This window comes from Rhinichthys klamathensis, unplaced genomic scaffold (assembly GCF_029890125.1).
Source record: "Rhinichthys klamathensis goyatoka isolate OS25496 unplaced genomic scaffold, OSU_Roscu_1.1 h1tg000048l_1, whole genome shotgun sequence".
NCBI classification, from domain to species: Eukaryota; Metazoa; Chordata; class Actinopteri; order Cypriniformes; family Leuciscidae; genus Rhinichthys; species Rhinichthys klamathensis.
In genome coordinates this window covers 1,127,116-1,150,403 of record NW_026606594.1, presented here as the reverse complement: position 1 = coordinate 1,150,403, position 23,288 = coordinate 1,127,116, and the positions used below count along the sequence as shown (strand labels likewise).

The window sequence follows — 23,288 nt, the reverse complement described above, 5'->3', positions numbered from 1 at the left end:
TTGGACATCACAGCCATTTCCCACATTTAGTTGAGACAGTTGTAGTGTTCTTGCGTGACTAAAAAGTCGCTAATATATATATATAAGCTACAGGCAAAGTAGAGTATGTATCAGACTAGGTGTCAGTAAACACGTCTGTGTGAGTGTTAGCACTCTTGTGTGCCCCAGTTGTCTCGGCACCAGTAAATCTCTTGCCGCTGGACTGTCAAAACTCTGCTAGCTGATTTCACATGGTTGGCAGTATGACTCTGAAATGAGTCTTAGGTACGTGTGCTTGTGTGGGTGGCTGAGCATTATGGTTGCGGTTGTGGTTTGGCTTTTTTGGTAACATGACTTGGCGTGCGGTTTGAGTGACATGGATGGTGGAGGAAATCCCACAATTGTGACGCAACGCTCTGTTGATTGTAGTACCGACTGCGCACACTGCCTTGTTTGATGTATCCAATGGTAAACTGTCAAACATTTTTGACATTTGTAACATTTCCTGAAAAGTTCAGATGATTACGCCATTGTACCATGCAACATAGAACATTACCAGCATTGACTGAGTTTAGAAAAAGGCACATTGGACATGTAGGACCATAAACCCCATAGGGTCTGCTAACAGCCATTCCTTGAGTGGCATTGGTGACCCATTTTATAGTAATGTGGTTGTTTTTGGTTTAATTTGTAATTGTAAATACATTTTGATTATACCATGTTCACGTGGTAATATTGGAAATTCATTGTGTTTCTTGCTAAGTTTTGGTTGATGGATGGGCCTATATTATAGACTATTTTTATTTGACCATTTTGATATTAATATCGTCATAAGCAAATTAGCCTTTCGATGGACTTAAATATTATAGACACCTGGGGAGGTCCTTTTGAGTTTTAGTCTCAAGTGTTTTATTTTTTTTTATTTTAATATCAGCCATTTTTCAGTTTTCTTTCTTAAAATTAAAATAATTATCAGTATTGGCTAGAATTCAAATGTCAGCCCAAGCACCACTTGTATTTGCATCATAAAAAAAAAAATTGTTTATGCTGTTTCATTGTAGATTTTACCTTTAATAACTAAATATTACTTTTGTGTCATTGTGTTAGCCTAGTGTGTTGAATGGGTCATTGAGTTCTCGTCCAAAGAGAAGAAACTTGTAATATTCAAATTAGAGCAATGCTAATGTTTATAAACACAAGTTTAAATGTTTAAGATTTAGACTTGTTTCTGTTATTTGCTTGTGGCTACTGCAACATTCAGATGTGTGGTTGTGGCAGAATTCTATGGGTACTTTATCTTGCTTTCCTTTTTCAGTTGTGTTCAGGTAGTGGAGCACCATGCTGCTGATATCGATGTTTATCACTGTCCCAACTGTGAGCCCATCCACGGACCCTCCATGAGTAAGTGTGTGCATGTACACATGTTTCTTTATTGCTTTTGTTGTGTCCAAGGATCAGTCTTATCCATATTTATTTCTTTTTCTCAGTGAAAAAGCATAACAACTGGCACAGGCATGACTACACAGAGCCAAATGATGGCACACACCCCATCCAGGCAGGAACTGCTGTGTTTGTACAGGAACTCCAGGCCAGGAGCTTTTTCAGGTACAAGCACCTCTTGATTAGATTTTGAACTTTCCTACTTTGACGTCTCATGTGTTTTAAGGACATAATCAATCATTAATACATGTGTTTCGGCTTTCAAATTTGCACCTACCTGATAAGACTTGCAATTGATTTGTGTGTCTTGGCTGTTCCAAAGTGGGGATGAGGTTCTGGTGCCAATGCATGGGAGTCAGGTGACCCAACGCTTCCTGGAGAGGGAGGGCTTCCATTACCCCATAGTGGTGCATGACCTGGATGGACTGGGCCTTAAACTGCCCTCTCCTTCTTTCTCTGTCAGCGATGTGGAGCATTACGTTGGTAAGACCTCAGTTTGTGTGTTTTGCGTTTATGGTCTATCAGATAACAGCTCAGGATAGTGTCTGGCAAGTGGGGCACTAGAGCAAGAGACACATTTAGATCACATTTGGGCTCATAATCAGACACACACATTTGTGCATATGCTGTTCAGAAGTTTGGGGTCAGTAAGATTAATTTTTTAAAGGTAGGGTAGGTGATTTCGGAGTGGCTAGCAATAGCAAGCTACCTTACAAAGCAAAAGATCCCACCCTCCCTTCAGAGCGCTCTGCAAAGACAGGCCTCCAACAAAAGACATGAACGTGCAGGTCTCTTAGCTCAGGGTACGTCACGGGTTGCCATCATTTAATTACGGTAGTTATGGCGTGAACTCAGCATAAGCTCCTTGTTTCGGTTGAGAGGAACTGTAAAAGGCGGTTGCTGCTTTTTTGTGGCGCTCAGTGACTGTCTACAGCTCTGCATAGCCTCATGGAACAAGCTGATGATGTGTGATGTCTGCGCGAGCAGGGTGCGTGGAGGTATGGAAATACATTGGTTTACAGGCAGGAAGGACAACATATAATCAGATGAATTTTTTTGTTTGTTTCTGAGGTTTCCACCGAAGATATATGTACATATATCATTAATATTTAGACCACTTCTGTTATTGATATCAGGATGTGAAGAAAGTTTCAACCAGTATAACAAAAAAAAAATTATTAAACAATTTGCTACCTAGCTTCCTTTAATACTTATTTCAGGAACGATGCATTGCATTGATCAAACATGACAAGACATTTATAACGTTACGAACAAAAATTGCTGTTCTTTCGAACTTTGCATCAAAGAATCCTGGGAAAAATGTTATCTTACAGACCCCAAAGTAGAAAAATAATAAAGGCATGTTTCTGATGCGGGCACATTAGTGCCTGAGGTTGAAAAATCACCCTTTTAGTCAAACCTCTGTTGGGTTTTAAAATCATTTTATTAAAGCTAACAAGTAGTTTTTTGAACAACTTTAAACACATTGGAGCGTTAGGTTACCAAGTGCCATTGTGATTGTGGTTATCCGTCGGCACTAATAGTGAATGGTTTTGGACCGGACTCCTGTGGACAACTGTGGAGGTTATCTCCTTTCTCTTCTACATTAGACCTAAAACATTTCATCTCCAGTTACAAAGCTGTTGTACAGCACAGCCAGTCTGAGCTCAGGTTCCCAATAGGGATGTTTTATCTCAATGCTTATGTTACATGGCTCCCTCTTTCGCACGCCGCTGATCTTTAAGCTGGAACTGTTTTAATAGTAACAGGTGTCGAGGGGAAGAGGTGTGTGTGTGTCTGTCTCTGTGTGTGTGTAAGAGAGAGAGGAGAGGGTAGGGGGGAACTCAACATATCATGTTACCTAGCCAGTTGGACACAGACAAAAGGCCACTAACCTTCCCTGGTCTTTTCTTCCATTTTCTCCCTCCACCTGCTTTTCTTTTCTTAGAAAAGATACACACACATTATGAAACACTCATTCTTCCATGTATGGGCAAATTTAAAAAAAAAAAAAGAATATTGTTTGTTGTTGTCAGACTTCAACAAATTGTATCCAACAGTATTCATCAGAGCAACAATTTTAAAAGGAAGTTAAAGGGGTAGTTCTCCCCAAAAAATGTACATCGATTACACTCATGTCATTCCAAACCTGTATGACTTTCTTTTGTAGAACATAAAAGATGATGTTTGGCTGAATGTTCAAGCAAGCTGCTCTTTTCAATAAAATGAAAATGAATAATGACTGGGACTGTCAAGCATAATTTTCGATATGTTTTTCAAGAAAAGTTATCCTGCAGCTTCAGAAGAATTTTGTTAGTTGTATGGTGTTTTTGCTCTAGTGCCCATTAGTAATGTTTTTGTTAACTAAAACTGAAACTTAGCTATAATCTCGATGTGCAATACATATTTTCCAGCTTTTGACTGGTAATTGTGTTTTTTGTACTGTCCCTATTCAAGTAAACGTATAAATAAAAAACTAAACTAAATATTAAATAAAAAACTTAAACGGAAAATTATAAATGTTGTCTTGAACTAAAATAAGTTTAAATTGAAGTTCTAAAACTACTCAAACTGAAATAAAAATAAAGCTGTATAGAAATATTAAAAGGAAAAAAGAAAAAGCACATGACAAAATTATTAAAACTTAAACTAAAATGTAACTGAAAATATCTTAATAAAAGCTAATTCAAAATATGAATAAATACTATAATAGTATATGAATAATACTAAAATAACACTGGCCCGTTTACTTCCATTGTGTGGAAAAAGCATGAATATTCTTCAAATATGTGAGTTTGGAGTTTGCATATTGAGGTTGAGAAACAAATTAAATATGATAAATAAATGAATAATTTTGGGGTGAACTTTAAATGTACACAGACATTTTAAAAATGAATATTGCTGGAAATGAATGGTTGATGACCATAAAAATATCAGCATTAGTTCAAAAGCTGTGCAGAGTTTTGTAGTTATGTCCTGTTCCCAACTTTGGCTTGAGCCTTTCACATTGTGTGTTTGTGGGACTGTTCCTCCAGCTGTTCCCTGTCATCAGACACTGGCCAGCTGTGTGTGTGTTGAGGGATTGCAGTCACTTCACCAGCAGCTGTCCAGCGTCGCTTCCGGTCCTCAGCTGTCTTTTGTGATTTGCGCCCCTGAAGCTGTGTCTCTCAAAAGCCTTATTACAGAATATATAGCAAAGAATTTATGCATAAAAAAAATCTGAAAGTATCCACTTTCTTTTTCCAGGTTCAAATAAAGTCATTGACGTGATTGATGTCGCAAGACAGGCAGACAGCAAGCTGAAGCTGGGAGAGTTTGTGAAGTATTACTACCAACCTGAACGGCCCAAAGTGTTGAATGTTATCAGCCTGGAGTTCTCTGACACAAAGTACGTCTGTGTGAGAAACTGTCACTTTTCTTTCTATGCAACATAACTTCACTGCAAATGAATTTATTCTACTGGTTAAGATAACATACAGTGTTACTTTAACACTTAGGTCACATTGTTGTTGCATTCAATCCAAATCCAAATATCCTTTGTTTTTAAAGAAAGGTTGTTTTTGGGGCCTGATATACAATTATGTAGCTACTTTATGATTTACCTCAATTCAGCTAACGTTTAGCATGTATAAGTGCTTGTTTGAGATCTGATTTTTGTTTACTGCTCAATTTTAGGATGTCTGATTTGGTGGAGGTTCCTGAGATAGCGCAGAATATGTCGTGGGTGGAGAACTACTGGCCTGACGACTCGTTCTTCCCCAAACCATTTGTGCAAAAGTATTGTCTCATGGGAATGAAAAACAGTTACACAGACTTCCACATCGACTTTGGAGGAACTTCAGTGTGGTATCATGTTCTTTGGGTATGAACTGAGACCTTTTTGATGCTTGACAGCTCTTTTAACTTATGTTAGTTAGCCTAGGATTCGTTTTTTGTGATATTGAAATTGGTGGTGAGATTTATGAGATTTCAATGGTATCAAAAATGTTGATATAACTTAATTTAAAGCAAAAATAACTTTATCGTAATATAGTAGTCACCATTTGAAGTGGATCCAAAACCTTCATCAAAGTTGAATTACATGAATTTTGAACAATACCCATTCTTTTCTTAGGACAACTTTGAACTTTTTTTGATCCACTTCAAATGTTGACTATTGTATATCTTTTAACGGGAAATAACATTACTCATATCATCATATAAAATTTCAGACATATCGCCCACCCCTATTCATGAATAATTAATGGCGCTCAAGTCATGTGATTTTACAGTTCTACAAGAGCTGATAAGCAGTTCCAATGAAATGCTGGTAATTTTTTTGTTTGTGTGCGCAGGGAGAGAAGATTTTCTACTTGATCAAGCCGACTAAGGCTAACCTTGCACTATATGAGTCCTGGAGCTCATCACCCAATCAGAGCGAAGTATTCTTTGGGGAAAAAGTCGACAAGTGTTACAAATGTGTGGTGAAGCAGGGAACTACCATCTTCCTCCCCACCGGTGAGAACACAGAATTAGGCAAACTTCTGAATCCCTTTTTGTGTCCATTTAAAAGATTATGCCCACCCACCTGTTTACATTATTATAATCAGAATAAGCTTTATTCGCCAATGTGCGCAAACACAAGGAATTTGTTGTGGTTTCCAGGAGATCTGAGTGCATACATGCATACATCCATACATGCATATATAACACAAGAGGATAGAAAGAACATTTCAAAAAGTAAGATTAAGAAAATAGATATAAAAAATTATACATTCAAAAAAAGTAATATACATATAGATCAGAAGACTTGTGTACAGATGTGTGCATTTATGTACTGTATATACAACTGTATTAATAAAAATATGTATTTTACATAGTAAGGATCTATTTATTGCCTAACTCGCAGGTGGCATACACACCATACTGATTTATGAATTATAAAAACAGGTAGTAATTGGTGTCCTAACTGTTTAAGGTGGAGATAGCCTGAGGAAAGAACTTTTTTTATGTCTAGATGTTCTAGTGCACAGAGATCTGTAAGTGCAAACAGGCTGTGGCCGGGGTGAGAGGGCTCTGTGATGATGTCATGATGCCCGTAGTCCTGAAGTTGGGACAGGTGCACACCAATTATCCTCTCTGTTGTCCTTATATCAGTTCCTTCTGGAGTTTCTGTTGATGATGCAACAGAACAAATGGGTAAATAATGATTATTTCTAATTGATCTATTATTTATTTATCAAAATTCCAATTAACATTTATTAAAAATAAATATAATAATTATAAATTAAATTAATATTATATTCATTTGTATAATATATTAATTTAATATATTTTATTAAATTATATTTAAATGTTTGTTTTTTTTCATGTTAAAAATGTAAGGTTGGTACAATGGTAATGATATCAAAATGAAAAAAACAAGCATAATTAAAATAATGAAAATCTTAAAGTCTCAAGTTGTTTCCCATAAACTTTTATTACCATCATCATAAGTCATGTGATGCAACAAGAAATGGTTTAATAGAGAAGACACTCAGACACTCGTGACTAACTGTCAAGCTCAATGTGTCTCTTAAAATATCAGATCATTTGTAACATGCAAAGTGTAGTTCAGTTTGTAAATTGTCATGTAGTGACTCCCCAAAAACTATAATATTTATAAATGAATAATTCACGATATTTGTTGTAAAAACAAAATTAACATGTTTGAAAATAATAATTAAGATGTGTACACTCACGTGTTCAAGAGGTAAAGGGGAAAAAAAAATTTTTACTTGACATTATTAGAGTCATTAATTTAAACTTTTCTAAAAAAAAAAAAAATTGTATATGTTTCAAACCCATAATAACCAATAGGAATACAAAGTGTACATTGCTAAGAGCCTAACTAACTAGATTTTTAAAGGATTTTTCCTTTATTAGTGACAGTTGCCATTTACTTAAATAACAGCTTGCCTTTTTAATCCTTGTATGACCCCACAACAAGAGAAAAAAATAGGACGTGCGCTATCGTATATAAAAACACATACACGGTACGGCAAGGCGAAAGCAATATCAGGCGGTTTCCCAGGACTCCTGCCAGGAAAATGTGGATCGGCGTCCAACACTGATGACCCTTGTTCCAGTGGGATTGTTGGGCAACGGTCTTCGCTGAGCAACGTGGTAAACAGAATGAAAACACTCCGAAGGGCTGTGATGCAATTCACGTGCATCTCACCGAATGGAAAGAATGAAAAGTGTCTGAATGTTATTTTAATCACCCATGAGAGGTGCTTTAATTCGGCATACATTTAAAGTTCTATAAATGGTCTTTAACCAGTGCGGAGGTAGTAGACGTAACTCGGAAGGATTCATTATCACAGGCAGCATGTGTGTTTGAGGAGTGTGAAAGCGAGCATGTGGGTTTCCCTCCTCGAGCAGAACGTCACGGATGACGAGGCAGAAATCCCCCTCTTGTTCAGCAGCATGTCTGCACACGACGGCCAATACACATCCAGCCAGACGGAGAGATAAAACTGATATTTCTGTCAGTGGCAGAGAGGTGTGGGTGTGAGATTACGCTATATTTAGCTTTTGCTGATGTGTATTTGTTTGTGTGTATCACACACTGGTTACTGATGTGAATTGTGTGTACACTGTTTTGCTGCTGTCTTTACAAAAAAAGGCTAAATGTTTAGGTGGTTTAAGCTAATGTTTAAAGGAAATAATATGCATATGACAAATAAACAGAGACATCATTAAAAAAGTGAATGTATGAAAGAATTATTGTAGGGCTTGTGAAAGGGAATTAGGTCAGCATAGCACAATCTTTGTTGAGGCCTGAACGTTGATCTCCGTTGCCCTCTACAGGTTGGATCCATGCAGTGCTCACTTCTCAGGACTCCATGGCGTTTGGTGGGAATTTCTTGCATAACTTAAACATAGACATGCAGCTCAGGTAAAAACCCTGCATTTATTCCTCAATATTTCTCCTTTTGATTAAGCTTTTCTATACGGTCTATGCTTTTCCTGTCACTGTCGCCTTGCTTTTGGCTTGCTTAGTTGGGGATATTTAATATTCAACAATATTATTGAACTGTGTTGTACTACTTTCATGTTATCACTGTGAAGCTGCTTTGATGCAATCTGTATTGTGAAAAGCGCTATATAAATAAATGTGACTTGACTTGACTTGACTTGTCACTATAGTTAGTTCAGGTTTCTAAACGGATATTCCTACTGGAACTGATATACCTCCCCAACTTCATTTCAGGTGTTATGAGATGGAACGCAGACTGAAGACTCCAGATCTCTTTAAGTTCCCATACTTTGAGGCCATCTGCTGGTATGTGGCCAAAAACCTTCTGGAGACCCTTAAAGGTGAGTGGGACAGGACAACTCCTGCAGTGCTTTAGTCCAGGGTAAATGAAAATAAGACATTTGCTCAAAACAGATTTCGTTTGTTTAAACCGTCATGTGACTATTAACCAACATCAGAGAACTGTGATATATATATATATATATATATATTCAGTTATTCCTTACATCAACATTCCACTTAATAGTTGCGGATGTAGCTTCTTGATGGAGTGGAGATTGAAACGTTTGTGTTTTCAGAGCTGCGGGAGGATAATTGTCAAGCTCAGGATTATCTAGTGGACGGGGTGAAAGCTTTAATCTCATCACTGAAGACATGGCTGAGGAGGGAGGCAAGAGAACTTCCGCTTTTACTGCCATTATTTTTCTAGTGAAACTCCTGTGGCTGTTCTACATGGTTATTTTCTCTGTGTGTTTCCTCCACAGTTGACTCAACCTAACAGTGAGGTTCCAGACCATATCAGGCCAAGCCATCTTATCAAAGCTCTGACCAAGGAGATCCGCCACCTGGAGGTAAGACGAGCTCGAGGAGGTCCTGTGGTTTTGAATGGGGGGTTTAGACTGTAGTTCACAGGTGTTGTGACAGTAAGAGATATTTGGTGCCTTTTGTTTTGATCTTCACTTTGCAACTTTATGGGAACAATTCCTTTGTCTTGCCAATATTCTACTTAAAATAAATCCAATTCAATCAAAATAAACTAAATTAAACTTAACTAAATCAAATTATATGAAATAAAATAACAAATTGATATTAAATCTTACACATTGGAGTAAATCATTTATAAATTTATATTAAACTATATAGCAAATGTACAATTAGTATTCATTTTAATTTAATAGCTTAACTTATTACACTTACACAGTCTGCACTTTAAATTAAAATAAATTAAATTAAATATGAATTCTTACACAGCTTGGAGTAAATTGAAAATATATTTTACACATCCTGGACATTAAATTAAATAAAAAAAAATATTAAATTCAATTGTAATTCTTACACAGCTTGGAGTAAATTAAAATTGTTCAACTGAATCAAATTTACAATAAATTTGTATTAAACAATTTAAAATCTTAAATTAATATAAATGTTTACACAGCCTGGACTTTAAATTAAATTAAATATTAATTCTTACACATCTTGGAGTAAATACAATTTATGTTCAACTAAAGCAAGTTTACTAATTCATTTAAACTTCATTAAATTTAAAAGATTAAGTTAATTTTTAATTCTTACAAAGCCTTTACTTAAATTAAATCAAATTAATGTTAATTCTTTTTTTTTTAAATCCTTTTAAATTTGTAACTAAAATATATGCTAATTTTTATGAGTGTTTCTACATAACCTAAAATGGCTCCAAGTTGAAGTGATTTGCTGTGTTATTTTCTTAAACAGGATGATTCGAATAAAGCTGGAAAATCTCAGGAAGGTGCTGAGTGCCCTTTAACACGCTCCGCACTGGAGAAAGGATATCAGGCACGGCGTGCAGCTCGCAGGCTACGAGACCATCATCATCGACACCACCACCATCATCATCATCACCACAGCCGCAAACTGCCCTCTAACTTGGACATCCTGGAGCTTCACACGCTGGAGGTATTAAAGAGACTGGAGGTCGGACCGCTTGTGGAGGTGAGCTAGTCAGATTTTTTTTCTTCCCATAATGCACTGCAGCATGAAGCTCAAATTTCGTATCCGTTCTCTACGGCAACATTAGCCTTCATTATTCCTTATCATATGACTGTAATGCAATGCTATCAAATGGTTTTAGAGGGCATTTTCACCTTGATATTAGATAGGTTCACTGCTCTACCAGCATGCAATTATTCTATTTCCAGTAAAAACATCTCTCGTTTCGTGTAACAGGACCCAACCTTCAGCTCCAAAGTGAATGGCAAGTTTAAGAAAGTGTCTGCAGTAGCTGTTGATGGAAGTCATGATAATGCCCTGCACCTGGTGCTATGTAATGGCAAAATTATGAGGTGAGGGTCTCGGTAGCTTCTCTTTTTGTGTTCTGTTAGGCACCAGTTTTCATTATTATGAGTGACCCAGAGATGTATAATAATCCCAGTCAATGCACAGTAAGATTAATGGTGAAACTTTAGTAATTAAAGGACATTATTAGATATTATAAGAAAAAAGAAAATATTATTCATTTTGTATTTATTACTGTTTACTTAAATATTTAGTTTGAAGCAAAATACATATTTAAGAAATAATTGAATGGCTACATGCCTTTGTTTTTATTTAACTTATTATTTAACTTATTTAATGTGACGTACCAAAATTAGTAGTGAGAATAGTGACATTGAGATTCCTCTTTAATTCTTGACATGGAATGGTTTGATATTTTTATATTGATAATAGTTTTATCTGCTTTTATTATCATCATTAGTAGTAGTAGTGGTGGTAGTATTAATATATAAAATATTATAAACTACTGAACTAAAGTCGGGGGTCAAAAAAGTTTTTTAAGAAGATATTAATACTTTTATTTAGCAAGGATGTACTAAATTGAAAAAGTAAAGAAAAGAATTTGTTTTTTATTATTATTGTGGTTTCCATAAAAATATTAAGCAGCACAACTGTTTTCAACTTTGTTTATAATAATAAATGTTTCTTAAGCAGCAAATCAGCATATTAGAATGATTTCTTAAGGATCATGTGACTCTGAAGACTGATGGTAAAGCTGAATTTTCAGCATCATTACTCCACAGGAATAAATTACATTCGAAAATATATTATAATAGAAAACAGTTATTTGAAATTGTAATAATATTTCACAATATTACTGTTTGCTGTATTATCAAATAAATACAGCCTTGTTGAGCTGAGAGACTTAAAAAAAAAACATTTTAAAAGGTTTTAAAAACCCCACCTTTTGAATGGTAGTGTATGTTTAATTATAACTTATAAAAATATTTATGTTTCATTTATTAATGTAATATATTAATTGAATGAATAAAGTTTTCTGTTTTGGTCCTCCTTACTCACAGGGAGAGGTTATCTATCAGTAATGTGACAGCCAAAGTCAATGGAGTGGAAATGTTGCAGTTCCATCAACACAGGATCAAATTGGAAAGAATGCCAATGTGCCCACAAGAAGAAGTGAAAAAAGAAAAGCGAGAGGACGAATTTGGAGTACACTGCACCATCAAGAAACCACTCAATCATGGTGAGTCGCTTGCAGCTGTAGAGGTTGTCACAGCTCGGCTTTTGCTATCCAGACTGACTATACACCTTATTTTGCAACGTGGATGTAAGCTATTTTCTGTGAATGTGTGAGACTTCTGATTCATTAGCTGCTAAAAGGAAATAACAACAACAAAGTGCAGTAAAGTGTGCTACAGTACAAAACAGTATTAAGCAAGCAGCTGTTTTGCACAGCTAAAAATACCTGAAGTTAAAAATGGCCGCACCTGCTCTAATGTTAAAAATTAGGTGGATATAAGCTTGAATCCAGTCTGTGAAAAGACAAAAGCATATTTTTTTTCTGTCATGATATTTGTTTGACCAACATCTTATTTTGTCAGGTCTAACTGTGCAGACAGAGTCGCCACGTGTAGCATCTTCAGACAGTGACTCGGAGTCAGAGGCGGAGGTTTGTGCCGAGGTACTGTTGATGTCGATTCAACTCTCCACGAGCTGAACACATATTTTTGGTTAAATGGCTTAAAGGGGTCATGAATTGAGAAATCACATTTTCCTTGGTCTATTGACATGTGGGGTCATTGTACTATACAAATATCTTGTAAGTTTCAGAACTCAAAAACAGCTTTTATTAAAACCAAGCTCCCAAAACAACTCGTTTCGGATTTCGTCACATTATGACGTCATAGTGCGACGAAAGACCGCATCTACAGAAGATCAATGTCTACTTCTACATCATTGCGTCTTTAGCTCCGCCCACCGATTCACGGGTATGATGTAGTAGTAAATTTGAGAGAGACGAACACAGGACAATAGAGATTCCTCTGAGGATTACAAGATGTTTTTCAGTGCCAAAACACAGTCGTTCCATTGCCTTCCTTGTGATTATAACATTAGGAAGTGTGAATGATCTTTATATTTAAGGAAGTTCCGGTGTCCACTTCGTTTGTTCGTTGATGATGTAAAAATATTGCTAGTATTATAAGTGGACCTCAAAGAACAATTTAAATGGAGTTCATGACCCCTTTAAAATGATGTTCTGCCATCTTATTCCTGTGTGTCACCCTTTCTCTAAACAGAAACGCTCCTCAGAGTCAGGGAGTTCTGAGGAAGAGGATGGAGCGAGCAAGAGAGACTCGGGGAGTTTTGTGGAGCATCTGAGCGGCCACCAAAAGCAAGCGTTAAAACGGTATGACTGCCCTTCATTTCACACACACCTGAGAAAACCGGCACATTTTAAAAGCTATTTAAGTCATTTTTCTCTTTTTGTGCTAAAATTGAGAACTACTTGTACACAGAGAACGTCCTACCTCACCGAGAACAGACAGTGCCATTCAGGGCATGCTGTCCATGGCGGGGCTGCTGTGTCAGCAGGCAACAGAAGGGGTCGATTGGTGGACCAGTCAGGGTAACAGCAACAGCAGCAGCAGCAGCAGCAGTGATATGTGGGACAGCAGTGAACCCTGTTCAGCGCCCCGCAGCCCAGAGGGAGAAGATGGGAGTCTCGGGGAGGAATATTCCTATAGAGAGAGCTCACTTTCTCCTCCGCTCCACCCCTCCAAAAGACATGCCCCCAACCCCACGCCCATCAGCAACCAGGCCACTAAAGGTGAGCTGTTTCTTACACTAAAAGAAATAACAGTAGTAATATTTGTATTGTTTTTTAGAAAAAGTCAAACTTTTGTTTGCCAAGTCAGGTCATGTGGTGCAACCAACATGCAGAAAAAAAAATAGAGAGAGAGAGAGAGAGAACCCATGCTGACCCTCATGACTGTTTTTCCATAAGTAGTCAGTAATTTGACCTTTTAATGACAAGGCAAGGTAAAATGTCATGTGGTGTAATCTGTTTATATTTGCACATAAAATAAAATAAACGCATGAATCAATTTTGAAAATAAGCTAAAACTTCATTTTTCAAAATAAAAAATGTGAATGAAAATGTAGAAAACAAAAAATTGAATTTTGTTTGTTAAAAATACATTTTTCCTTAAAGGAGCTGTATGTAAGAAATGTATTTCAATTGATCATAAAATGGCCCTTATGTGTCTCTAGACATTAATAAATCATGTTCATTTCAAATACTTAAATCACTGACAACAATAGTATGGCCACGATATTGTCATTTAAAAAGTGAAGTTGCAGCCCTCAACTGATGTTGATGTTGTCATCTTGTGTTTTGGCCTGAAGCCCCACCCTCCACCTATCTACCAATCACGAAGTCAGTAGTGTTTCGGCATCCGGGTTGCCAGCTCTGCTCTAGTTGAAAGCTCCTTGTAGCAGCCTACTTTCCTGCTGGATCCTGCAGCCTATCTGGCAACCTTGAGTCAGGGGGGAGGGGGGGGGGATACACTGCTCTACAGTAATTTGAAAGTGATTGCAGCACCAGTTTTGGCCACAATCTTACATACAGCTCCTTTAAATTTGTAAATGAAAAATTTGAAATGTATTTGTTACAACTACTTTTTTTTAACCTTAAATTATGTAGAACTTTTTTTTTTTGAAAATTGCTGAAACTTTTTTTCTTGAAAAATATGTAAATGAGTTTAACTTTTTTTTTTTACCTTGAAAAATATATACAATTATTTTTAGTTTTTTTTTTTAATTATATTTGTTGAAACTATTTTTTCCTGGAAAAATATGTAATTTGAATACTTTAAAACTATTTTTACCTTAAAATGTTTTTTTTTTTTTTTTTTTTTTTTTTTTTTTTTGAGAATTGTTTGTCCTAACCATTTTTTTTGCATGTGTAAATTGAAAATTGTATTAACTTTTTTTTGCCTTAAACCAAAAATAAGATTTAATAGTGAAAAATATATATATATATATATATTTTTTAAATAGTGTACACATTTATTCAGGTTACATGACATTTTTAGAGTGATTAAATTTGTCAAAACCTTTCTTGAACATGGTATAAAGTGCATTATACTACATTTTTAAAGGATTTTCCTTTATTTTGTTTATGTATTTTTCCTGTCATTGATCCTATGTCGTTTACCCATAAAACCCATGTGGGAGATCACTCCAAAAATGTGTATTTTTGGGGTAACAATTATGTTTGCAACAATTATACTTTAAAGAACATGCTAAACTTTTTGTATCGACTTATGTCATGTTTTTGTGGTTGTATTGCAGGAAAGCGTCCTAAGAAAGGAGAGGCGACAGCTAAACAGAGGCTTGGGAAGATATTGAAAATGAGTCGCCATAAAGGCTTATTCCTGTAGCATGATGGAGGAAAGAATGAGACTATGTGTAATAAATCAACACAGCTGCTTTTCTTTATACGCTGGGATTATCATCACACACACACACACACACACACAGTTCTCTTACTCACTGTGCATGTTTAGGTGACAGGGTATGTTTAATGGCTCACCTTTTCCACCAATCGCACGAAATACACAACACATTATCCATCAACGCAGGGAAACTGCTTTACCTTGGACAACATTTAAACATTAACAGCCAAAAGTTTCAAGAGGAAGCACAGAAACACATGGTCGGATGCCAGAGAGCAGCGCGTGTTCCTACAGGCAAATGTGTATCACGGGCTGAGGCCTCTCCTCTCCCCCACCCTACCTCTTCTCACATCTGTAGCATGAGTGTCCAGGCGCTCGCAGGCACTGGGACTGTTCCATTGATCCTCGGATTCCCCTCAAGTCATTATCAATCTGCCTATTTCTCTCTCCTTTTGATTGTCTCAGGCTGGAGTATGAGCTTTTGAAATGGTGCTGATCGTTTATAAACCCTTTCCCAACCCCCTCTGCCCCTTTAAGCAATAATTGTACAGCAGTGAGTGATGTATTGATGATTTAGTGGGCCGCACTTTTAGGATGCGCAGGAAGTCCTCTCATGGTGGAACCATCAAATGAAATCAAAGAGTGTCAAAGATACAACTATATGACTTTCCCTTGATTTGACAGTGTTAATCCTTTTTATTGGTTTTAAATGCGTTCATTAAATTAATATTCTGTTTTTTGTACCTTAGTTTGTAAAAACAACATTTAAAAAAGAGAAAAATAAGCTGACAAATGCACATACAGAAGTCTGTGTTTGCAATCCTTGTATTGCAAGTGCATCTGATTGTGTCAACCTTTTTGGTTCGTTTTTTATTTTATTTTTAAATATCCCGAAAGGTAGTGAAACTCGGAATAGTCATTTTACACTGGCAAAATTGAGAAAATCGTACATGTATAGGTATTGTCACACATTTATTCGCCTCTGTCACAACCCAGTGGCCGCAGAGAGGTACTGCATCCTGGAGCGCTGCCCCTGAAATACTGTATGTGATGTAGTTTGCGAGGACTAAATATGCTTGTCACGTGATTGACAATGATCTTTAGCTCATTCTGCATAATTTGATCTATTTGTTTGTTTTAAAATGTTTTTTTTTGACTGGATAACTTATTTATTAATTTCAAAGATATAAGGATTTATATTGCATTCTGAGTTTCCCGTTTTTCCTTTGCATTGAATAGTTGTGTAAATACGAGTATAATTTCGAATGTTACCAATTCAAGAGTAATGAGCTTTTGTTTAGGTTCAGCTTTATGGGTTTTGTAGTTAACACATTTAAATAATAATAATTTGAATGACCTTACCTGTTAAATTTACCTCTGAAATGTTAGCGCAAGTTGACTTTGTTTGAATATTGATGCTTTATGTTGTCTTTGCGGCCTGTTGAAGCGGGACAAAAGAATTTCAGCGGGAACAAACAAAAAAAATGGTGGTGCTTGTGTGAATTTCTTAGAGAGGCTATGAAACGTTTTCTCAGGGAACATCAAACAGGTGACATCTTTGAATTCATCACCAGCACCGTCATATAATCGCGTTTTGTACTCTTTCCCACAAACTTGCCAACAAATGTATATATTCCCATTTATTTTGCGTCTGGTAAATGTAAAACCCAGATTCTGAACAGAATTGTGTTCCACTGTAAAGTATATAAAAATGAGTTTGTAAGACTTTGTGAGGATAGAACAGCACCAACAGATTTTGATCAGCTATTCTTGACTGTTGTGTAAGAAGTCTGTTGGTTCAGAAAGCAAATGCACTATTTTGGATCTACATGACTTGAGTCGGATAACTGCTAAAACTCAGGCTTTGTTACGGTTTTGAGTTTTGCTCATCCGCAAGTGTTTTATGATAAAATGTTCCTCTGTTCCCACTCAATAACCGTCACGTAGACAAGACACCCTTTGAAAATGTCAGCATTATGAGGAAAACAGCTCATATCCTTCATATTTGATCAATCGAGCTGTTCTTCAGACAGGTTTCCATTGCTTTGACGCATTAATTGTACAGTATTTATTAAGCTCTAGCATTCATTTCCATACTCAACTGTGGTATAGACTTAATGTCACTGTGTTTTCAAATGCTGTGTTCTGTTCCTTCTCTTCAATAGTTCTCTTTGAAAAGTTTTGGATGTGATGGACTTTCTCCAATGCAATGTATATATAAGATGAGGGAAATGTTTTGTAGATCACACTGTTTTCCCCTTCCCTTTACTAAGTGTTAAGTGATAAAACACTGTTCTATTGACAAACTCAAGAGTCGATGGTTTTTATTTATTTAATCCTATCTTTTACAATTAGACTTGATAATAAGTCCATACACATAACAGGAACTTTCAGTTTCCTCTACAGAAAATGTGTGGGTTTGCCATCACATCTGTTGCACATCTGCAAAGCAGAGAAGAGAAAAATTAGTCATGCATGCTGTGGCAACACACCAGGTAAGAAATGAGCAATTTCCTCAGCATGTTAATGACTTGAATACATATGTGTACATTGGGGTGTTGAGGGCAAGTCTACTCTTCATCATCAGGTGGGATTCCCAGCTCCTCATCGGTCCATGCTGAAGTGTCCGGCCATGGGAAATGACCCTAAAGTGACATTTAGTTAAATGGCTGGTGGTCTGTTTATTATGCCTAAGAACAGAGGCATTTGATCTCATCATGTGTTGATGCAGTTTCCGCTCACCAGGATGGCGTCCGGGTCGTGCCAGGTGTGCCACAGGATCCAGAACCACATGGCACCGCTGATCAGCTCTGCCTGGAACTTCTGGTTCTTGGTGATCTGAGGAGGTTGTCTGTACTGGGGTTCAATATGAGGGCCGCCTCCTGCCCTAAAACACACAGAAACATCTAAGTTACAGTAAGTATAAAACAAAATGTAATGGCTAATGGTACTCATGCCAACCCCAGTATTACAAACAATGATGCATGCAGTCAGTGATAAACTTGAAAGCTGGACGAATTCATATGTATATATAATATATTAATACCGTAGTTTTAAGAAATGAAGGTTATTACCGTGTTTTTTGGCCTTGTACCTTGGAGTACCACGGTAAATAGTATTGTAAATAAAAATGTGAATCATTCACCGCCATGGTAACGTTATTACCATTTGATACCATCACTGTACCATCATACGACCAGAGAGTTCCTACTTTTATTTAAGGCTATCCTCCTCACTATACTCTATTTATATCCAGATTCCAGCAATCTCTGAAAAACCTGACAAAGGTCGTGTATTTAAACTAAATTACTACCGTTATCCCGTTTCTAAAGTATCGTTTAGACGTTCCACGACACACAATACACTTTACTGGAGCACGTTTAGCCAGTTAGCCTTCTGATGATAAACACTCACTTTCTGAGGGTCATCTGCTGAGGTCCACGCCTGAAGAGCTGCAGGCCGCTTCGGAGGACACCCGCCGTCCTCCCGAGAGAAGACATGCTTATGCCTGTGCCAGCTCTCTGTGTTTTTACAACGATTATTAATCGAATTGACTACAGTGATCAGACGGAGAAATGTCACCTTTACAGCGGCTGTTTCTTTGGCCTGCTAATAACGAGCGCTGTGATTGGTCACTTAAAAGAAGGCGTTTCAATGCAATAGCTGTCTATGTGCTAGAGGGCGCCAGATACCCGCTGAGAAAAGATCGTATAAATATAGATCACAATATTCATGCGTCTTTCGTTCATTTCTTACAGAAATGAACGAAAATATATATTTTTCTGTCAACAATTTAAATATATCTACTTCCTTGGGTCATTTATTTATGGGCCTACATTTATTACACTGAAAAACTATATTTTATTATTTATTGTATGTTTCCTTTCCATTTTGTTAGATTCTGTAATAAGAGAGACTCTGCTTCTTGAGTAGCCCCCTTTTTTATAATTTATTTTATGGCAAATACAGAAAAAGGTTCAGATTTTTTTTATTGTATGCATTTAAAGAAACAATCATTAGGAAATCATCATTAATTCAGTCTCTGAAAATAGAAAAAGGAGACAAGTGATAATTATCTGTGAAATTGTACTTTATTGGCACAAACAGCAATAAAACTAAACAAAATGATTATTTTCTGACTTAATAGAACATCCTCTGTGGTTTTCAACACCAAGGCCATCCATTGTCCAAGGCTGTGTTTCCCAAAAGTATCGTAAGCCTAAATATATTGTAGAATTATTGCCACTAACATTATTTTTCTAAATAATAATAATGTAGCCTGTGGATAAGAAAATAAGTTGCTTCAATCTAGTAAATGTTCGTCTTGAAATGGTACTAACAATAAAAGCAATTTGTTAACTTTATAAAAAATCACAGCAAAAAGACATGTGTACCACAACCTGACTGAAGGTAAGCATTTATGCTAAAGGACCTTTTACTTGATACAAAAAGTATGAACTATCAATTAGACAGCAGATGGCATGTAGAAGATTGTGTACAAAGGATTTTTTAAAGCAAGGTTTGGATCATGCCAATCATTTGAGGCCTTAGAAATGCATCGTATTAAATGATACAAATGGCTTTATAGGGTTAATTAAGTTTGGTTATTTCATTATAACTTTTAAACTATTTAAGTCATCTGCAACACTTTATTTTAATGTGCCCTTGTTACACGTTAGATGTATCTACTGTAGTAATAACTATAAATTACGCATAATTACATGCAACTATCCCAACCCCTAACCCTATAGTAAATACATTTAATAAATTATTATTACTCAGTACTTAAATGTATAATTACACTGTAACACGGACACCTTAAAATAAAGTGTAACCGATTCATCTTGTAGACCCCTTGGGACCCAGACCCCTGATTGAAAACCATTGCGATTTACCACCCATCATAATAACATTTCATTTTAAAGCTGCGAGATGTTTTGGCAAGTTGGCTGTTATACACCAGTCCTGGAAGAAGTATCAGTTTCTAAGACATAGTATACAGTGTATTCATGTGTTGGTAGTATATACTTATTACACATTGTTTGAATCAATTTCACCTCTCTTGTCTTGTGTCCATAATCATGTATTAGACAAAAAAAAATGGTTAAAAATAATGCAAGTAACGAAATTGCATTCTATAACAGGCGATTTGAGCTTTACTTTCTTGAGGGAACCAATACACAAAAACAACTACACACTATGCAGTACAGAAAATGCTCAAATACGCCATTTACTAATCATCATCATCCACAGACTAGAGCAGAGGAGGCGTGGGATCATCGACAACATGGCGGCTATGGAAACACAATCAATGAAAAAAGCGACCAGCTCAAAGCCACGACGTTACCAAACATCAATCTTAACGCAAGAAACAGATTACTCATGCAGATATTATGGCATCGCACACCAACGATGTGAAACCTCGGCCGGGATGTTTTCTGCATTCGTTTCCTGAGTACTGAGCAGCACCGAAACAGGAAATGCGCGCTCCCGCAGCTCAATTCTTTTGTTGCAGCAGCAGCTCATATGCGTCCGTGATTATGACGTAACAGACGATGGCCTGGCTTCTGATCAAGTCCAGCAGGCGCGCTCTACCTTTTAGAATCGCGGAAATCCCCCCCAAAACACACAGGCTTGGATATAAACATCAATATCTACATAAGCCTTTGAGAAATTAATTTAGATTAATAACATACTTTGTCACATCATGCTGCAAGGGACCACGTAATTACGTCATGACGCAAAAGAAAGAATCACTGAATCGTTTATAATAGATTCTTTAAAACGAACCGCGGAACTCCCAAATCAAACCAGCTAACATTACTTTCCAATATTCCGGTGTTTGCGACGACAAAGGCCCATTAACGAGTTTTATTCGTCAGCGTTTATTTTAAAACACACGACTGATGACGTACACTTTTCGGCAATGATATATTCTGGAAAGACCGTCCGTGACCCCGCCCAGTGTGGGCTTTGTGCAGTGCTGCGAACGCCATCTTCTTGCGATTTTGTGACGAGAAACGAACGAATAATGTTTATTGCCAACTCCGTGGAAGGGCTCTTCTATAACGCCGTGTTTCAGAGATCCATTGAAATTTAAGTAAATCAAATGGTTGATGAGGTTTGGAGTTAATGGCACCCTACTGTCGTCCACAAACACGGTCGGATCTCCGGGCGCGCCGCTCTCCCCTCACAGCTCAGTGCCCGCCCACTTACGGAATTCAGATGATGTCATCGGTAGCCAATCAACGCCGAGAAAACAGAACAATGAGCGTATTATTGGTCAAGGGCAATGTCATTCATTCTATTCAGGAAGGCCAGGGAGGGGGAAGAGCGGAGAAAAATCGCCATTTTGAAAGGATAACAAAATGAACGATATCGACACTGAAATAATACCCTAGCTCCAGAATTGGTTGAATGCAGCCCGTCTTAATATCCACCTAAAATCTCTGAATGTCCCGAAAGTTAAAACCTGATGATGATTTGACTGGCGTAGGCAATCCTGTGCAATATAACAGCTCGATTTATCTATCTCTTTAGTTTCGTTTTCCTTTTACAATGCATATTCGATGCACTGTACTCGCGTCACATCACAGTTTTCAGCTTTGTCTCGCTGTTTCTCCACTCTGTGTGGCATAGCTCTTCAACTGCAAGTGGTTGGTTTTATAGCACAGACTGCGCATGCGCAGGAGGATGCGGTTTAGATCTAGTTTAGCATGGGGGAGGGTGTTTGTTTGTAGGGTGAGCTCCTCGGATGAAGCTGTCTGCTCGAAGACCAACATTGGGAAACTCCTGCAACAATATAACATTAGTTTTCGACAAAAGGATATAGGTCAACAATTGTATTAAATGTCCAATATGTGTCTTGTATCTCAACGTGAACTTGAGAGACTATTGGCTTGAAAGGATTTAACTAAATGGAAAGAAATCAGAGAAGAAAAAAAGAGTGGGTCTGTTCGCAGCCAACGGAAATATTGCCGTTTCATTAGTCTTCTGCAGATGTTTGTGTTTATACTTGTGGTCATCTCACTCCAGTTACCTTGAGCAGAATAAAAAAGAAAACACTGCACTTGTATAAAGGGTTACGTAAGAGATTTGCAGCCATTTACTGTTTTGGGCCTCACAAGTAGGTGTTCATATTCAACCATAGTAGGCAATGACTTGCGTAGGATGCCTCCTGCGTTGTTTTCACCACATTCTTAAAGCTCTTTTTATTATTTCATAAATGTTTTGACATTTGGGTAGGATATAATGGGGGTAGGGATTCCATAAAAAGGAAACACGTGTAGGGAAAGGGTGGTTGACGATTAGACTTCCACATCAGGAACCCATGAAAAGATTACCACCTACACGCAGATACAGATTGTTTTATCAGACATGCTAGGAAAAAGATTGAAACCTTTTTACCAAACATTTATTTGTAATGGTTGACACTAGCTATTTTGTAAATGTATGTCTAAATATAAATTCAAAAGCAAAACGTGTGGGAAAAAAATTGGGTGTGGAAATAAGCCGATAAGTGCTCCCAGGGCCCAGCTAGGGTTGTTGATGGGTCCCCCTCGGTTGAAATTGCAGGGACCCCCAAAAGCCATGGGCCCCTAGAATCGTCTCCACCTTTCACCCCTCTAACAATGGCCCTGAGTGCTCCTCTGCTGCAATCTACTGGTTATAGTGGTAATTCATGTCATATTTTGTTTGGCACCAAGTGTTAGTTTTCCTATCTTGAAGCTTTTAGTTTTACAAATGGGGACAATCTTTGAAAGATGAACAAATAATGTTTTGGGTCATCACATTGAAAATAACATTTAAATTGGATAATATTTAGATCTTTGAAGCGCTGGAAAAAGTTTTGTGAAACATTGAAAGATCTTGAAAAGTGCTTGAATTTCACTTGCAAAAGGTTGTACGAACCATGAAATGAAGAAGCCCTAGCGATCTTCCTCTGAATCCACAATTTCATGACGCACATTGAGGTTGCATATTGGGCGCTTGCATGCACCCTTCTGAAACCTAAATTGACAAATGGGTCACCCAATGACACGTGCATGCAGTGGCCATTGTAAGTCCACAAGACTGCAAGTGCACAAGAAGTGTGCCATTTGGGACAGGGCCTAAACCTGTTCTAAACTTGCGCTGCCTATTAT

The 23,288-nt window shown here is 37.1% G+C and overlaps 2 protein-coding genes across 2 annotated transcripts in view; one reads left to right on the top strand and one right to left on the bottom strand.

Moving 5' to 3' along the window:
* Positions 1 to 16,469, top strand: part of kdm7aa (lysine (K)-specific demethylase 7Aa) — a 31,306-nt gene extending 14,837 nt beyond the window's left edge. Inside the window, exons 2-18 of the mRNA XM_056247489.1 lie at positions 1,295 to 1,380; positions 1,467 to 1,584; positions 1,742 to 1,902; positions 4,666 to 4,807; positions 5,095 to 5,281; positions 5,754 to 5,916; positions 8,251 to 8,338; positions 8,654 to 8,760; positions 8,998 to 9,089; positions 9,184 to 9,270; positions 10,151 to 10,387; positions 10,622 to 10,737; positions 11,752 to 11,930; positions 12,289 to 12,368; positions 12,985 to 13,094; positions 13,204 to 13,514; positions 15,041 to 16,469. Of these exons, the coding sequence (XP_056103464.1) occupies positions 1,295 to 1,380; positions 1,467 to 1,584; positions 1,742 to 1,902; positions 4,666 to 4,807; positions 5,095 to 5,281; positions 5,754 to 5,916; positions 8,251 to 8,338; positions 8,654 to 8,760; positions 8,998 to 9,089; positions 9,184 to 9,270; positions 10,151 to 10,387; positions 10,622 to 10,737; positions 11,752 to 11,930; positions 12,289 to 12,368; positions 12,985 to 13,094; positions 13,204 to 13,514; positions 15,041 to 15,129 (2,353 nt within the window). The 3' untranslated portion in view covers positions 15,130 to 16,469. The remainder of the gene's footprint in view (positions 1 to 1,294; positions 1,381 to 1,466; positions 1,585 to 1,741; positions 1,903 to 4,665; positions 4,808 to 5,094; positions 5,282 to 5,753; positions 5,917 to 8,250; positions 8,339 to 8,653; positions 8,761 to 8,997; positions 9,090 to 9,183; positions 9,271 to 10,150; positions 10,388 to 10,621; positions 10,738 to 11,751; positions 11,931 to 12,288; positions 12,369 to 12,984; positions 13,095 to 13,203; positions 13,515 to 15,040) is intronic.
* Positions 16,470 to 17,453: 984 nt separating this feature from the next.
* On the bottom strand, positions 17,454 to 18,760 carry ndufb2 (NADH:ubiquinone oxidoreductase subunit B2). The gene is made up of 3 exons (XM_056247491.1): positions 18,559 to 18,760; positions 17,887 to 18,031; positions 17,454 to 17,789 (listed from the first exon to the last, which is right to left on the bottom strand). The coding sequence occupies exons 1-3, from the start codon at positions 18,642 to 18,644 to the stop codon at positions 17,715 to 17,717; spliced, it is 306 nt and encodes a 101-aa protein (XP_056103466.1). The 5' UTR covers positions 18,645 to 18,760; the 3' UTR covers positions 17,454 to 17,714.
* Between the last annotated feature and the right edge of the window lie 4,528 nt (positions 18,761 to 23,288).